Genomic DNA, 17,748 nt, shown 5'->3' on the forward strand with positions numbered 1-17,748 from the left:
TTATGATGACATTTGATGAAAAGAAGTCCCAAATTTTTTTTTAAAAGACTTTATGTTTTAAAAGCAGTTTTAGGTTAGAGCCAACCTGAATAGAAGGTACAGAAGTTTCCTATAGACTTTCTGCCCTCACAAATGCACAGCCTCCTCCAGCTATCAACAACCCACACCCGCGTGGTAATTTGTTACAATCATGAACCTACACTGACACCTCTTTAACAGCCCAAGTCCACAGTTTATATTAAGGTTTACTCTTGGTGTGGTACATTCTAGAGGCTTTTTTTTTTTTAAGTTTTTATTTAAATTCTAGTTCGTTAACATACAGTTACCCAATATAGTTAATACTGGTTTCAGAGGTAGAACTTTGTGATACAGGCTTACACATAACACCCAGCGCTCATCACAAGTGGCTTCCTTGACACCCACTAACCCTTTAGCTCACTCTGCACCCACTTCCCCTCCAGCAACCCCTGGTTTGTTCTCAATAGTTGAGAGTCTCTTATGGTTTGCCTCCCCCCCCCTTTTTTTTTATCCCCCGCCCATGTTCATGTTTTGTGAACTCATGACTGAAATCATATGGTATTTGTCTTTCTGACTTACTTCACTTAGCGTAATAGATTCTAGCTCCATCCATGGGGTTACGGGCGGCAAGATTTCATTCTTTTTGATGGCTTCCTATAGGCTTTGACAAAAGTATAATGACCTGTATCCACCTCTGTAGTATAATACGAAATAGTTTCAGTGCCCTAAAAATTCTCTGTACTCTACCTAGTTATAGCTTCCATTCCCTGACACCTGGCAACTACTGATCTCCTCACTGTCTCTGAGGTTTTGCCTTCCCTAGAATGTCATATAGTCGGAATCATAGCCAGTAGCTGCCTTTTCAGATTGGTTTCTTTCAATTAAGAATAGTATTTAAGGTTCTTCCATATCTTTTCATGTCTTGATACCTTTTCTAAGTGCTGAATAATATCCCACAGTATGGATGTATCAGTCTATTCTTTTTTTTTTTTTTTTTTAAGATTTATTTGACAGAGACAGAGATCACAAGTAGGCAGAGAGAGAGAGGGAAATAGGCTCCTCACTGAGCAGAGAGGCTGGCATAGGGCTCGATCCCGGGACCCCGAGATTGTGACTGGAGCCGCAGGCAGAGGCTTAACCCACTGAGCCATGCAGGCCCCTCTCAGTTTACTTATTCACTGTTAACTTTTTGGTTGCTTCCAAACCACTGCAATTATGAACAAAGCTTCTATAAACATCCGCGTGCAGGTATTTTTTTGAGTGAACACGAGTTTTCAACTCATATAAGTAAATACGAAGAAGCACAATTGCTAGATCATATGGTACGAATATGTTTAGTTTGCAAGAAACTGGCAAACTGTCATTCAAAGAGCTGTTCTGTTTTGCACTCCCGCCAGCAATGAGAGCTCCTGCTGTTCCACAGATTTGCCAGCATTTGGTGATGTCAAGATTTTGCACTTGGGCCATTCTAATAGGTGTGGAAGTGGTATCTTGTTTTCATTTTCAATTTCCTAATGATATACAATGCTTTTAGTATATCTTCGTATGTTTATTTGCCATCTGCATATCTTCCTGGTGAGATGTCCGGTTCCTCTGCTCACTTTTATTATTTATGTAGTCAATGGATTATTCATTCATTTATAATTATTATTATTACATATTAATACCATATTATAAATACATAATTATAATGTACAGTATACTCTAAACAATTGATATAATATAAATATTAATTATAAATTATTTAATTAATAAATAAAATTTATTAAATAAATGAATAAAAGATTTAACTTATTCATTTGCCAGAGAGCATACAAGCAGGGCAGCGGCAGGCAGAGGGAAGAGCAGGCTCCTCGTTGAGTCCTCTGCTCATTTTTAAGTCAGGTTATTCATTTTCTGAATGTTGAGTCTTAAGAGGTCTTTGTATACTTTGGGTAAAATTTCTTTTAGTTTTTTAAAAGATTTTATTTATTTATTTGACAGACAGAGATCACAAGCAGGCAAAGAGGCAGGTGGGGTGGGGGTGGGGAGCCGGCTCCTGCCAAGCAGAGAGCCCGATGCAGGGCTCGATCCCAGGACCCTGGGATCATGACCTGAGCCAAAGACAGAGGCTTTAACCCACTGAGTCACCCAGGTGCCCCACTGAGTAACATTTCTTTAACAGATGTGTTTTGCAAATATTTTCTCCTAATCTGTTGTTTAATCTTCTTGAGAAGCATTGAATTTTAATTAGTTGAATATGTCAGTCTTTTCTTTTGATTACATTAAACTAAAAAGAAATTCCTCTATAATCAAGTCAAAACCATATTCTCTTATATTTTCTTATAAAAGCATTTATATTTGCTTTATGAATATCTTAAATTAGGGTAATTAACTTGTTTATGAAGGAAGGAAGAGATCCAGTTCTTTTCATAAGGATACCCAATTGGCCCAATGCTGTTTACTGACCAGGTGATCCTTAGCTGAGTGGTCTCCAGCACTACCTCTGTCATATATCTGATTTTCATGTATGCATGAGTCTGTTTATGGCAAACCTATACTTATGTAACTTAAATGGCACAGAGACGAAATATTTAAAGGTACTGTGTGGTTTCTATGTAAACTAAATTAAATGCTTGAGAAATATTTGATAAAAGTTATTAACTAAAACAAATGGTTTCAAATTAGGTATGAATGAGATACCATAAAAGATTTAAGAAAAGGGGAACGTGGGTGGCTCAGTGGGTTAAAGCCTCTGCCTTCGGCTCAGGTCATGATCCCAGGGTCCTGGGATCAAGCCCTGCATCGGGCTCTCTGCTCGGCAGGGAGCCTTTCTCTCTGCCAGCGCTCTGCCTACTTGTGATCTCTGTCAAACAAATAAAATCCTAAAAAAAAAAAAAAGAAAAAAAAGATTTAAGAAAAAATATAAAAGCATACTACACCAAGACTGCATCAAGTGTCTTTAAATGTACAATCTAATGGAATCCCAAATGCTGCATGCATTATGGATATACTGTCTAAAAAAAAATCCAACACCAAAATCAAAAGGTAGTACGGTTCTTCAACCAGCTAACCTCTAGCGAACTTCTAATTAAGAGGATGTGTGTGTGTTTGCTTATATATACACACATATATACATATGCTAATATATAAAGATGTTTAAAGTACAGTAGTTATGATTTTCTGGTTCTGACATTTTGATTTACTAATTAACAATGGTTCTTATCACAATGGGCAGGAGTTTACTATAATACATATAAAACTTTTTAATAGGTTTTAAATTACTCAAAATGCACAAAACCAAAATGTTATGTATATAAAAACCATGCAAGAGGGGCGCCTGGGTGGCTCAGTGGGTTAAAGCCTTTGCCTTTGGCTCAGGTCATGATCCCAGGGTCCTGGGAACAAGCCCCACATCAGGTCTTTGCTCAGCGGGGAGCCTGCTTCCCTTCCTCTCTCTCTACCTGCCTCTCTGCCTACTTGTGATCTCTCTCTCAAATAAATAAGTAAAATCTTTAAAAACAAAATGCTTAAAAAAAAAAAAAAACATGGAAGAAATTGAAGTGGGTAATAAATATAAGAAAAAATGTTTAATGCCAATGAGGGAGCTTAATACTAGTTGATATAATCTTTCTAGAAATTTGGGAATATGTACGTACACCTTCACCAATAATTCTATAACTAGGAGTCTCTTCTGAAGAAATAAAAGATCTAAACAAATATTTATGCCCAAGGATAATCACTACTGCATTAGTTACAATGAAAATTTAGAAATAATCCAAAAGCCTAATAGAGGCCAACTATATTATTTATAAATTTGAATCAGTATTACAGAAATAACACTAATATTTCACACCCCTTAGGAAGGCTACTAAAAAAAAAAGTGTTGGTAAGCATACAGAGAAACTGAAATGCTTATGCACTGTTGGTGAAAATCTAATTTGGTGTAGCTGCTGTGGAAAACATTATGGCAGCTCTTCAAAAAATTAAAAATAGAATTACCATATGATCTAGCAATTCCACTTCTGGGAATATACCCAAAAGAATTCAAATCAGGGTGTCAAAAAGATACTTGTATACACTTGTATACCTATGCTAATAGCAGCATTATTCACAGTAGCCAAAAGGCTGAAGCCACCCAAATGTCCATTGACAGATGAATGGATAAACAAGTGTATATACATACAATGCAGTAGTATTCAGCCTCAAAAAGGAAATTCTGACACATGCCACAACATGGATAAAACTTGAGAACCTATGCTAAGTGAAATAAGCCAGTCACACACAAAAATACTTTATGATTCCACTTACATGAAGTACCTAAAATAGTCCAATTCAGAGAGAAAGTAAAATGTGCTTGTTGGGCTGTGGGGAAAAGGGACTGGGGAGTTTTTAATGGGTAGAATTTCAGTTTTGTAAAATGAAAAGAGTTCTGGAGACTGCTTAACAATGTGAATGTATTTAATACTGAATTATACACTTTAAGATGGGAAATTTTATATCACATATATTTCACCCCAAGTTTTATTTATTTATTTATTTTCTCATAATTTTTTTTTAAAAGATTTTATTTATTTGACAGAGAGAGATCACAAGTAGGCAGAGAGAAAGGAAGGGAAGCAGGCTCCCTGCTGAGCAGAGAGCCCGATGCGGGGCTCGATCCCAGGACCCTGAGATCATGAGCTGAGCCAAAGGCAGTGGCTTAACCCACTGAGCCACCCAGGCACCCTTCTCATAATTTTTTTTAAAAAGGTTTATTTATTTTAGAGAGAGAGCCAGTGAGAGTGGGGGTAGGGACAAAAGGACAGGGAGAGAGAGAACCTCAAGCAAACTCCACACTGAGCCCAATGCATGTTCTCGATCCCACAATCCTGAGACCATGACTAAGCCAAAATCAAGAGTTGGATGCTTAGATGACTGAGCTACCCAGGTGCCCCTCTCATAATTTTTAAAGAGATTTTATTTAAACATAATTAAAAATCTGTTATAATCCTTAAGTTCAAAAATGGAACTGTGAATAAGGCAAAATTAAATATAATATGAACAGGGTGCCTGGGCAGCTGTCAGTTAAGCGGCTGACTTCAGCTCAGGTCATGATCTCAGGTCCTGGGTTGGAGCATCGCCTCAGACTGTACTGGGCAGAGAATCTACTCCTCCTTCTCCCTTCTCCCACTCGTGCATGCACACGCTCTCTCTCTCAAATAAACAAATAAAATCTTAGAAAGAACAAACAAACCACATATTTGTCACAGAATTTTCTAGCAGCTAACTTACAAAGAATCAAGTATAGAATTACACTGTTCATAAGACTAAAAAACAAACCAACTGTTCAAGAGAAACACCAATAAGACAAATCATTCTTGAGAATACCTATCTAATTGCCTCGGGAAAAATCTTCTTTTCAAGGCCGAGATCAACTAGCACTTCCATGCAATGACTGTTCTCCAGACTAGATGGATTAACAGACCATAAGAATTAAACCAGGTATGTCAAGATGTGTGCTGCTTATAAGCAGTAGCTTATAATAATAAATATCGTATAATAATTTCACAAGTAAAGGGGTTAATCAATAAAGTATTTAGAGGTCCTTGTTAAAAGGTTGTTTTCTAAGTATTCCAAAGATTCTTTGCCAAATGTCCTTCTGTGTCTTAAAAATAATGCACATTTGTTTTCTATTATAATAAAAGATCAGGAAGAAGCTTTTGTTCATTATTTCAAATGACGCTAAAAAAGATTGCAATAGATGTCACCATTTCTTCTCTAAAAAAAGAACCAAAAGAAAACTCTTCTTCCTACACCTTAACTGAAACACCGTTTTTCATCCTCTCCACATATTGGCAAACAAGAAAAAACAAATCAAAATAGTAAGAGTCATGTCTTTGAGACAACTGTAAGTTATGAGCTCATCTGTAGTACATGCCCATAGCCAAATGAACAGCTCCATTTCCTGGACTGAGAGACTGTCAACACAAGGTTATGTATGTACATGCACACTCAGACAGAAAATACACACCCAACTGTTAATAGTTCCATGTTCTCTAAAAGCATGCATTCTCAACAGGACTATATTGCTCTTAATGGATTAAAAAACAGCTTCTGGTGGGAGGAGGGAGAATATGAAAAACATCTTAGATATTACAAACGGTCTGTGGTCTTCCCAATGGCCACAGACATGTACACTGATATATAAACAGATATGTATCATATATGTAGTATTAAAATTTTGTGGGTGGGGGCAATTAGGAGAAAATGTATAAAAGAAGGCTCTTGAGGGGATGACCGTAAAAAAACAGGTTGAGGAACACTGGTCTGACGCAGTTTCCCAAAAGGTGTGCAAAACTAAAGGCATAGGTTACAGATGTGCTGACTAACGATCCTCTTAGGCCTTTGAGCATGTCAGTCAGGGCTTGCAGAAGGGGTAGGAACAGGGGTCAGAAGCCCGAGGGCATTATCGGTCTGAAGCATTCTCTTCCGTTTATTCCAGTATGCCCCCAAATATCATTTGCTGTGAATGCTATTATGTAAGAAGCAATGAACTTCTACTACAAATATGTATTACCTTTTTTTTAAATTAAAGATTTTATTTATTTGACTGACAGAGATCACAAGTAGGTAAAGAGGAAGGCAGAGAGAGAGGAGGAAGCAGGCTCCCTGCTGAGCAGACAGCCTCATGCAGGGCTCGATCCTAGGACCCTGAGATCATGACCTGAGCTGAAGGCAGAGGCTTAACTCACTGAGCCACCCAGGTGCCCCCAAATATATATTACATTTTTCTTAAGGTTTATTATTTTTTTAAAAGTAATCTCTACATCCAACATGGGACTTGAACTTACAACCCCCAAGATCAAGAGTCACATGCTCTATCAACCAAGCCAGCCAGGAGTCTCTTTTACAAAAAGAAACCATTAAAAAAAAAAAAATAAAAACACTCTAGGGGTGCCCAGGTAGCACAATCAGTTGAACATGTTACTCTTGGTTTTGGTTCAGAATATGAACTCAAGATCATGGACTTGACACCTATGTCAGTTTCTGAGCTCAGTGGGGGGTCTGCTTGAGATTCTCTCTCCCTCTGCCCCTTCTGTTCATGCTCTCTCTCAAATAAAAAATAAACCTTAAAAAAATTTTTTTTAAAGATTTTATTTCTTCAATGAAGAGAAAGAGAGCATAAGCCCACAAGCAAGGGAAGCAGCAGAGGGAGAGGGAGAAGCAGGCTCCCAACGGAGCAGGGAGCCCGATATGGGACTGGATCCCAGGTCCCTGCAATCAAGACCTGAGACAAAGGCAGATGTTTAACTGACGAAGCCACCCAGGGACCCCAAAAAACAGTTTAAAGACAAATATATTGTTTTCAATCTCTTCTTTGGTCTCCCATAACAGGAATGAAGAATTCAAAGTTCTGGGGCGCCTGGATGGCTCAGCCAGTTAAGCATCTGACAAGTCTGCTTGTTCCTCTACCCTTCCCCCTGGCTCATGCTTGTTCTTGCTCTCTCTCAAATAAATAAAAATCTTAGAAAAAAAAAAAGAAGAAGAATCCAAAATTCTACTCAGAACATGCCCTAAAAAATGTCAACTATCTAACTGGGGACACTTTTAAAAAATCCATTCTGCCCACTTAGCCTATTAAGGGATAATTTTTTTTTTTTTTTTAATATCATGCCATTTAACACCACGAACTAAACCAGAGGCATTATGATTCAAGTGACAAAAAGGTCAGGAGTAGCGATGATGGCCATTTATAGGTCAAATATAAGTAAAAAAGCAGGTCCATGACAGAAATAGGTAACAGAGAAAGAGAATGGGTGCCCAGAGGTAACCTAAGGAAGACTAGGAGATCCGTACAAGCAAAGTCCCTATGTTTTTAATGTGATCTCTGTTCCAATGTCCCTAGGGCCCAACAATACTGATTTTGTTCCTTGGTCTTTATTTTTTTAAGCCAACTTAAGTAAATCTGTGTTCCTTGAGCCCTAGCTAAAACATAATAAATCTAAAAAATGTTAAATATAACCTGGCAGGAATCTGGCTTAGGTGTAAAAAGAAGAAAAACAACACCAGCAGTATTACTTCTTGGAATGTTCTTTCTACCTCCCTCTCTCCTTCCCTCCCTCACTCCTTGCTTCCTTCCTTCCGGAAGAGACAGTGTTAAGTGTGAGCTTGAGGCAAGGAGGGGAGCGGGGCAGACAGAGAGGGAGTGAGAGAATCTCAAGCAGGCTCCACACCCAGCATGGAGCCCAACATGGGGCCAATCCCACAGCCCTGAAATCATGACCCAAGCTGAAATCAAGAGTCAGATGCCCCACTGACAGAGCCACCCAGGTGCTCCCTTTCTAAATATTTCTGTAAAAACCAAAGTAATAATGAAGTGATTTGCTTTATGAAATTATTTCAAATTAGTTCAAAGTGTAAATATCTTAACAAATAACTTTAGATTGGGCTGTAGACTCTAAAAATAATTAAGTGCAGGATTGGTTGCTTATTAAAAAAAAAAAGAAAGAAAGAAAGAAAAAAACTGTAGTTGAGGGGCGCCTGGGTGGCTCAGTAGGTTAAGCCTCTGCCTTCCTGGGTCATGGTCTCAGGGTCCTGGGATCGAGCCCCACATCAGGATCTCTGCTCAGTGGGGAGCCCGCTTCCCCTTCTCCCTCTGCCTGCCTCTCTGCCTACTTGTGATCTCTCTCTGTCAAAGTAATAAATAAAAGAGGCGCCAGGGTGGCTCAGCAGGTTAAAGCCTCTGCCTTCGGCTCAGGTCATGATCCCAGGGTCCTGGGATGGAGCCCCGAATCAGGCTCTCTGCTCCACAGGGAGTCTGCTTCCTTCTCTCTCTCTGCCTGCCTCTCTGCCTACTTGTGATTTCTGTCTGTCAAATAAATAAATAAAATCTTAAAAAATAATAATAATAAATAAAAGCTTTAAAATTAAAAAAAAAACTGTAGTTGAAATCAGTGCTTTCAACCTTTCCAACTATACATAAAAACCGTAAGCGCATGCTTTTCTGATAAGAAATATAGTAACATAGCACGCCTGATGAAGAGTTCTGGAGATGGATGACGACAGCACAGCATCACGAATATATTCAACACAACTAAAGTATACACTTAATAATGTTAAATATGGTAAAGTTTATATGTCGTTTACAATAAAAAAAATAATATAGTTTGCCACTGCCTAACCTACCAGACTACTGCTACGTATCCAGCAAAGCAATTTCGGCTACTAGCAGAAATTTGAGTATACTCTCCCCACCCCGACACCAAAATACCTTGAATATCTCGTCCTAAAACTTCCACATAGTTCTGATCTTTTAAGACTTCCTGGTCATCTTCTTCCAAATCATATTCTGGCTTTTTTATTATTTTTTTTGGGTTGACCAAAAGCTGAGCTCGCTCCTTTTTTAATTTAGCTCCTATAAGAACATCCAAAGAATGAGAACACGACAGGTATAAATTCTTTCCAAATATTACATTTAAATAAGTAAATAAACTGTAATACTTATATTGTCATTATTTAAAATCAGGAAAAAAATTCAGTGTTTTCACTTTGATGAATGTATGTACTGCTCTTCACAGTTTATATAAAGAAAAACCTTGAACGTTTGTTACTGGGGGGCGGGGTCACATTTTAATTATAATGGATAGTTATCACTTACTCCTAATACTATTTTATTTCAGATAAGGCTTTATTATTTTTAATTTTCAAAAGTTTGAATGGAGTGAACTAAAAAAGTAGTTTTTATTTAGTCTTACTAGATCAGATACTTTGTGCTATATTTTTTAAGTAGGTTAAAATATTTTAAAAAGTGAGATAATCCATAACCATCACATAAACATCTCTTCAATTTGATAATTGTATAATCGGTACCTCCTTCTCTATCAAGAATGTGATTAAGGACATCATCATCTCCCACAAACTGAACCTCCATGATCTTGTCTTCCTTTAATTCCAGTTTACTCATCATTGCCAACCTAAACAAAAGCAATAAAGAACACAAACATGATGAAAAATTCATTTCAACAACATTGAAATAAACATTCACATAATACATACATGTATTTATATGACATTTTAAAAAGTCTCTCAAGTATGAAAAATATATTATGCATTATTGCATTAATATTATACTTTTGATAACAAGTAGACCAACTCTTTATCTGAAAAATGGAAAAGATAGGAAGTGGTGTCTGAGAGCTGGAAAAAGCCAAATTCAATCAAGGCTACTAAAATATAAAATTACGAAAGCAATTCTTCCTGTAAAGAAAGCCCTAACTGGGGCGGCTGGGTGGCTGAGTGGGTTAAGCATCTGCCTTGGGCTCAGGTCATGATCCCAGGGTCCTGGGATCGAGCCCCGCATCGGGCTGTCTGCTCAGCAGGGAGCCTGCTTCCCCCCCACCTCTTTGCCTGCCTCTCTGCCGACTTGTGATCTCTGTCAAATAAATTTTAAAAATCTTAAAAAAAAAAGAAAGAAAGCCCTAACCAATCTACAATATGATAACATTACCAGAAGGGAGGCATTTAATACATGAGTGTTTAGAGAAGGGGCAGACAAGCAAAGAATAATAATTTGGCAGATTTTAGTATTTATTCACTAGAAATAAATAGTCAATTGGGGGAAATCCATGCATTTCACTGGTATACCAAACCTGGATCAAATAATCCTCAAGCAACCCCCTTTACTATTATCGCATGCTTACCAAACAACTTTAGTTAGAATAAAGCTTTCTGGGTGTCCTGGGAACGAAACAGTAAACATGCATCTTCCCAATACTTTTACAGTCAGTTCTTCACTGAACAGACTTCAGAATTTGGCAAACAAAAACTTGATCAACTCTTCCTACTCTGAAAAAATTTTGTTTCAGAACTATATACCACTAATGGCTTGAAACGAAATAAGGATGATCCCAACTGGCTCCCAGCTGATCTGTTTACCCAAAAAATGAGTTTTTTCTCTCCTCTCTCTCCTATAAATCCTATTTTCCTTTTATCTACTAATAGGAACTACGGACTATGTTACTTGTGAGTCAGTTATTTTGCATGCATGTAACTTACTAAATGTTGTCAAGTTTTCTTTTGTAACTAGCACACTTTTTTCTTTTTTAAAGTTTATTTATTTATAATCTCTATACCCAACGTGGGGTCAAACTCACAACCAGGAGTTGTATGCTCTACCAACTGAGCCACACACCTTCCCTCCGCCACCCTTTTTTTAAAAAAATGACATCTTTACGTTTTTAAAGTTTTATTTAAGTTATCTCTACATCGAAATACGGCTCAAACACAACCTTAAGATTAAGAGTCATATATTCTTCCAACTGAGCCAGCCAGATGCCCCTAGAACTAGCACACTTGGGACGCCTGGGTGGCTCAGTTGGTTAAGCAGCTGCCTTCGGCTCAGGTCATGATCCCAGCGTCCTGGGATCGAGTCCCACATCGGGCTCCTTGCTCCACGGGGGAGCCTGCTTCTCCCTCTGACTCTGCCTGCCACTCTGTCTGCCTGTGCTAGCTCTCGCTCTCTCTCTCTGACTAAATAAATTAAAAAAAAAAAAAAAAAAAAAAGAAAAAAAAAAAGAACTAGCACACTTAAATGGCTTGTCTTTATTTTCACTTACCTTTAAAAGCACTACACATTCTGCAGCTGGAAAATTCAGGTAGAGTCACCTGCAATTGTAAAAAGAACTTGGTCAAGGTCGGTTAATAGGAAATGAAAGCAACCAAAGAAGTTCACTAGTTTAATAAACAAGATGAATAGATAAATGCAGTTCTTACAAAGTTATCACGAAGGCATAGTAAAGGACAAAACAACCATCAGTATTTTGGCCAGGAAGTACTAGAGACTGAGAGGATCTGGACATTGGGGGCAAGTGGCTGGAAAGAGGAAGCCAACATTTGAGCACTTACTATATGCTGGACACAATTTTGAATATTCTATATGTTATTTTCATTTAACCCTCATAACAACTCTATTAAGGCTTATGTTTTGTGTATACAGATAATACTTCATCTATAATTTATATGACCACTGCCAGCAGAACATAACCTTTTGGGCCATCTTTCTAGTCATGATACCACTTTCTATTACAGGGAATTTGGATGTATTGGAGAAAAAGTTTGATGCATATACATGATATTTGTATATAATAAAGGAACTTATGATTTCTTTACATTTGTTTTCTGAGGGGCTATTTGTCAGGCACCCTATTATGTACTTTCATGTATAGCAGATCATTAAATCCTCAGATTCTTTGAGATTCTCCAGTATACAGATGAGTAAACTTAGGTTAACTATGAAATTACTCATCCAAATTTATACAACTAGAAAGTGTGTTAGGGCTAAAACCCAAGTCTGACTGATTTCAAAGTCCCTAATCATTCTACTACACACTTCTCCTGCCATTAAATACAAATTTGTTACCTTTTTTTTTTTTTTTTAAGATTTTGTTTATTTGACAGAAGTCACAGGTAAGCAGAGAGGCAGGCAGAGAGAGAGGCGGAAGCAGGATCCCTGCCGAGCAGAGTCTGATGTGGGGCTCGATCCCAGGACCCTGGGATCATGACGTGAGCCAAAGGCAGAGGCTTTAACCCACTGAGCCACCCAGGCGCCCTCCCTTTTTTTTTCTTTAAAGATTTACTTATTTATTTTAGAGAGTGAGAGAGAAAGAAAGAGTGGGGGAAAGGAGAGGGAGAAAGAAAGAATCTCCAGCAGACTCCTAGATGAGCACACAACTGGACTCAGGGCTAGATCCCAAGATCTTGAGACCAGAACCTGAGCCAAAACCAAGAGTTGGGACACTTAACCTATGAGCCACCCAGGCACCCCCAAATCCATTATCCTAAATGCTTGTTCTGACCTCTGGATATCATTCATAATATACCTAATCATTTTCCCACCTGGCAGTTTACACATCCAAAGATTTCTATAGTTCTTCTGTGTTTCCAGTTGATTTAAGTTAAACATGCCTAGTTCTATCAAGCATACTTTTAAAAGCACGGCCAGATTCCATCTAATCTACTTTGTTTTAAAATATAAATAGCTATGTTCTACAAGGATATGAAGTAGTGACAATCAGCAAATGCAATAAAACAAATAACAAACTATAATACTAATAGGCAGTCTGGATCCAGGAAATTATATAAAGAAAGCAGAAAATACACCATACAAAGAATGTGGGCTCTGAGCTAACTGACAAAGTGAAAAAGGAGCAAAGCTCAGTTACGTGATTCTCATGAGCAAAAGTTCAGTGGTTCCTCTGGGGAAAGATTTTCAAGAAAAATTTAAAAACAGAAATTCCAGACAACTGAATATCGTCCAATTTCCCTATGGTATTTTACATAAGAACTGCCTGGACAGAGGCACCGTAACCTAATCTTGTTTGTAATTGAATACATTTATATGTAATTTCTTTTTCTAGATTTTAAGGCATCGTATTACAGTACAGAACCAGCAAACTGAAGAAACTTCTATGAAGACCTTGAAAAAAACCTTTCCCTCCTTCTTCAACAATTTCTGGAAAACAACACACACACAAAAAACCCAACTTGACAACCACACAATAAAATGCACATTTTTAGTGATCATCTACTTTTCAAGGCACTGTCTTTGGGTGCTTCCTTTTAAGTGGGACTCCTTCCAAGGAGTTAACAAGACAGGTAATAAAACAGCAGCACCAAAGGAGTATTAACAGCAACACACCTATGAAAGTATTAAAGCAACCTGTGAGAGCAAACAGATGACTACAATTTTTAAAAACATAATCCTTATTTTAAAAAAAAGCTAAATCCCAATTTTAATATCAGATAGAGCTGGGTTCTGATCTTAACGCCACCCTCATACCTGTGTGATCTTGGACAAAACTGTGGCGACTGCACGAGATCATATGCATGGCAAAAGGAAATGCTAATTAAATGTTTCCTATCATCAACTTCTTCAACCTTCCACTTAACCACCTAGAGCTCTTGCATTTTCTCTACGTCTAACACGAAAGGTGCCCAGGAAATGATGAACGTGTGCAGCGCCACCCACGAAGGTGTGGAGCCACGCTCCTCTTCTTCGGATTTTGCAGCTCCGGTGGGGAGGTGCAGCGGTTTTGTCAGGATTTCAGCTGTAAGACGGGAAGTAACGCGTCCACATCCTTTTAATTGAAAAGGCTCTCCCTGAAGGGCCTGGGCGCAGGGGGACTGCTCGGGGAGGCTGCTCCGTTTGGGGCCTTCGGGCGGGGATGACATGGAAGGTTCTCTCTCCTGCGGTAGTTTGGGGACGGAGTCGTCCTCCGCAGCCTCCCTGTGCCCGCTCCCCCGGGTCAGTCCGGCACTTCGGCCGCACAGGTTCCGTTTTCTCCTTCAAGCACGGCGCTCTTCGAGCCGAGAAACGGACAGGCCGGTAGCGCGTCCGTCGCACGGAAGGCCTCGCAGGGCTGGCGAAACCCCCCACGGTGCGTCCAGAAGAGCCTCTAACCCCGACGAGGACTTACGGACTTTGGCGGGTGCCTCGCGCCGCTGACCAGTTGGCCGCGCTCGGCCAGCCGAGGGTCCTCGGGCCCGCGGGGGCCGCGCGGGCAGCCCGGGGAGGGCAAAGAGGCAGGCGCAGCGACCCAGCCCGGAGCGCCGGGAGGCAGCCCTCTCCGAGACGCGGGCCCCAGCTCGGCTGCGGGGCTGGGCGCCCCCGGACTCACCTCACAAACCCCGAGCTAAGCGGGAGAGGGAAGCCGGCTGCCGCGTTGTCCCACCACGCACCTCTAGGTCTCCGCCAGGAGCCGCTGCGGCCTCCCCGCGCCTGCCGGACGGTACTCGGGTGACTGGGCGCCGCAGGCAGGGTGGCTTGGGCCCCGGCAAGAAAGGCCAAATTCCGGCTTAAGCACAGCCGGAGAGGGTCGTGGAGCCTCAAGAGCCAGTAGGGAAGCCCGGAAGCCGGGGGATGGGAGGCCTGCCGGCCGCACACCGAATCTCCCGCCCTGCCCAGGGGGCGGAGTCCAGGGAAACCAATGAAAAGCGGAGCCAGCCGAGAGCGACGTCGCTGCCCGCCAGTCGGTCTCCGCCTGTCCGCCCCGCCCACCAAGAAACCTGAGGAAAACGAATCCCTAAACCCCGAGTTCTGGGCCTTTCCTGTCCTGTTTTCGTTTCCGGGGAACGGGGAAGGAAGGGTTGGTTACACCTGGGGAAGTTTGCAGAGGTGTAGGTGGTGTGTCTTTAGGCAATCTTAGAAGTCTTCATTAGTTTCTCTACACATCTTCTTTTGAGGAAGAAGATAATGCGAATGAATTTGCCTTTGTGGCTTGTTTTCGTTTTGGTCTTTTTTTTTTTTTTTTTAAATTTGACATAGAGCACAAGCAGAGGGAATGGAAGAGGGAGAAGCAGGCCCCCGGCTGAGCAGGGAGCCCTATGCGGGATTTGATCCCAGGACCCCAGATCATGACCTGAGCCGGAGGCAGTCGCTTAACCCACTGAGCCACTGACTGAGACACCCAAACATCCCGTGTTTGGTTTTGTTCTGTTTTGTTAATTTATTTCTTTGGGGTGAAAGGTAGGATTCCATACATCTAAAGGGTTTGGAGTAGGGAAGAAGGGAGATACTGTTCTCTGGAAACAAGAGAATATGGAAATGGGATCAGACCGCTAAGGGGATGGGAAGACTAAGAAGGAGTAGATGTACAAAGAGCTGATGAAGAAGAAAAGATTGAACCTATCAGGATGCAGTCTTACCCACTCACAGAATACTATTTCATTTGGATTCAACAACACTACAGAATCCCCTGTGTACCACATGATACACCATTGAGTGAGACAAACACCATCTCTTCTGTCACCAGACAGCTTCCTCTATTGGAGGAAGATACTGAAGGGACAAGACTGAGAAAAATGCTACCATATCAGAAGTTCAGTGTTTATCGGACCACATGGCAGAAGTATCTAACCAAAGGACAGAAGAAGCCAGGAACAATTTTCTTGGAGGAAGAGATGTTTAAACTGAGAGTTGAGTAGATTTAAGCCAGGCAAAGAGGAAGCGTAAAATTTTCCAGGTAGAAAGCCCAAATCAAATAGCATGTGCATAAAGGGCCAAGAGGCAAGTGCGAAAGTTGGGTCTGTTGTTTTGAGGTCTAGTTTGGCCCGGTACATTAGTCAGGGCTACTGAAAGATCACTCTGGATAAAGCAGGTAAGAGTGGAAGCATAAGGAAGGAAGAGATGGAATCACTTTTTTTTTTTTTTAAAGATTTTATTTATTTATTTGACAGAGATCACAAGTAGGCTGAGAGGCAGGCAGAGAGAGAGAGAGGAGGAAGCGGGCTCCCTGCTGAGCAGACAGCCCGATGTGGGGCTCGATCCCAGGACCTTGGGATCATGACCGGAGCCAAAGGCAGAGGCTTAAACCCACTGAGCCACCCTGGTGCCCCTGGAATCACCATTTTGGAAGATGTTTAGGAAATCCACTTAAGAAAGAGAAATGACAACCTGGATACCTCAATATACCATTTTGGTTGCCAGAATTTAAGAAAACAAAGGATAAAGGTAATATTCTCTACATTGGAAATAAAAGAATCTGGGGAAGCGTGAGCAGAAAAAAAGAGTAAAGAACATAGTCAACAGTTAACAATAAAGTACTTGATAAGTTTTTAAAAATGTGAAGATCTAGGAATACTGAATATTTAATATATTCTTTAACTAATATATTCTTTGTTTCTATGATGTAAACTCTGTTTCGTCTCCTCTTCAGATCTACACCAAAGTCTATAGACTCAGTGGCCTTGTTTGAGTGGTGGGTTTTGAGTATGTTTTTATGGTATATTTGTGGGAAATAGAGGGAAGGGGATAGGTGTCCATGTCTCTTTTTCTTCTTCTTTTTTTAAGATTATCTATTTGACAGAGAAAGAGAGCAAGAGAGAACAAGCAGGGGACGTGTCAGGCAGAGGGAGAGGGAGAAGCAGGCTCCCCACTGAGCAGGGATCCTGATGCAGGGCTCCATCCCAGGACTCCAGGATCATGACCTGAGCTGAAGGCAGACGCTTAAGCGATGGAGCCACCCAGGTGCCCCTCAGTCTTTTTCTTTGGATAGTTCAATTTACTTGGTTAACTTTGAGCACCTACCTGTATTGTGAACATAGTGCCCAGATATGTTCCTTAACATTAGAGAACTTAAATTCCTGTTTGGTAGAAAGAATCAGGTAATTTCATTACAATAAGGTTTAAGTGCAAGGATAAAATGTGCAGAGATTTACTTGGACAATGATCACTAGTTCAGCTTAGCTAAGCGGAGAAAAGGCAGCAGAGGAAAAGCCTATCCAACTACAGATGACAGAGAATAGGGGTGGAAAAGGGATTTCAGGAAGAGTATCGTATTACAAACTGGGTGTGATAGTACAAAGAAGTTCGGTGTTAATTTAACCTTAAGTAAAAGTTAAGAATGGTAGGAGATGGAATGGGAGAAGTCTGGGGCTAAAGAATAGAATTTATCCTCTATAATGGAACTATTGAATAATTGTAGCCAGGGACTAATGGGTGTTTTATATTAATCACTAATGAAGGTAAGTTTGAGAGGGGTAGGGGTCTAGTTAGGAAGCTATCAAAGAATTCTGGATATGAAGATGAAGATAGGAGCTTGAGATGCAGTGATAGAACCGGAAAGGAAAGGATGACTTTGGGGGGGAAAAAAATAGGCAAAGTCAGCAGGATTTGGAAATTGGATATAGAAGTAAGGAAGAAGGAAAATATAAGTCTCAGGTTTCTGGCATGGTTATCTGGATATCAGCTCCCCAGTGTTCTGCGAAAGATTA

The 17,748-nt window shown here is 40.3% G+C and overlaps 1 protein-coding gene across 6 annotated transcripts in view; it reads right to left on the reverse strand.

The window, feature by feature from the left end:
• The window catches only part of ORC2 (origin recognition complex subunit 2), a 45,651-nt gene extending 30,694 nt beyond the window's left edge, over nt 1-14,957 (reverse strand). Inside the window, exons 1-4 of one of the 6 annotated variants that reach the window (XM_004764138.3) lie at nt 14,716-14,955; nt 11,595-11,643; nt 9,850-9,953; nt 9,251-9,394 (exon numbers count right to left, since the gene is read on the reverse strand). In XM_004764138.3, the coding sequence (XP_004764195.2) occupies nt 9,251-9,394; nt 9,850-9,946 (241 nt within the window). In that variant the 5' untranslated portion in view covers nt 9,947-9,953; nt 11,595-11,643; nt 14,716-14,955. Of the gene's footprint in view, nt 1-9,250; nt 9,395-9,849; nt 9,954-11,594; nt 11,650-13,816; nt 14,627-14,654 lie in introns of those variants that run through there. The other 5 variants (XM_045078540.1, XM_004764137.3, XM_045078539.1 and 2 more) reach the window with 5 other exon arrangements.
• Nucleotides 14,958-17,748: the final 2,791 nt, after the last annotated feature.

Source organism: Mustela putorius, unplaced genomic scaffold (genome assembly GCF_011764305.1).
Source record: "Mustela putorius furo isolate JIRA1106 unplaced genomic scaffold, ASM1176430v1.1 tig00000275_pilon_pilon_pilon, whole genome shotgun sequence".
Lineage (NCBI taxonomy): Eukaryota > Metazoa > Chordata > Mammalia > Carnivora > Mustelidae > Mustela > Mustela putorius.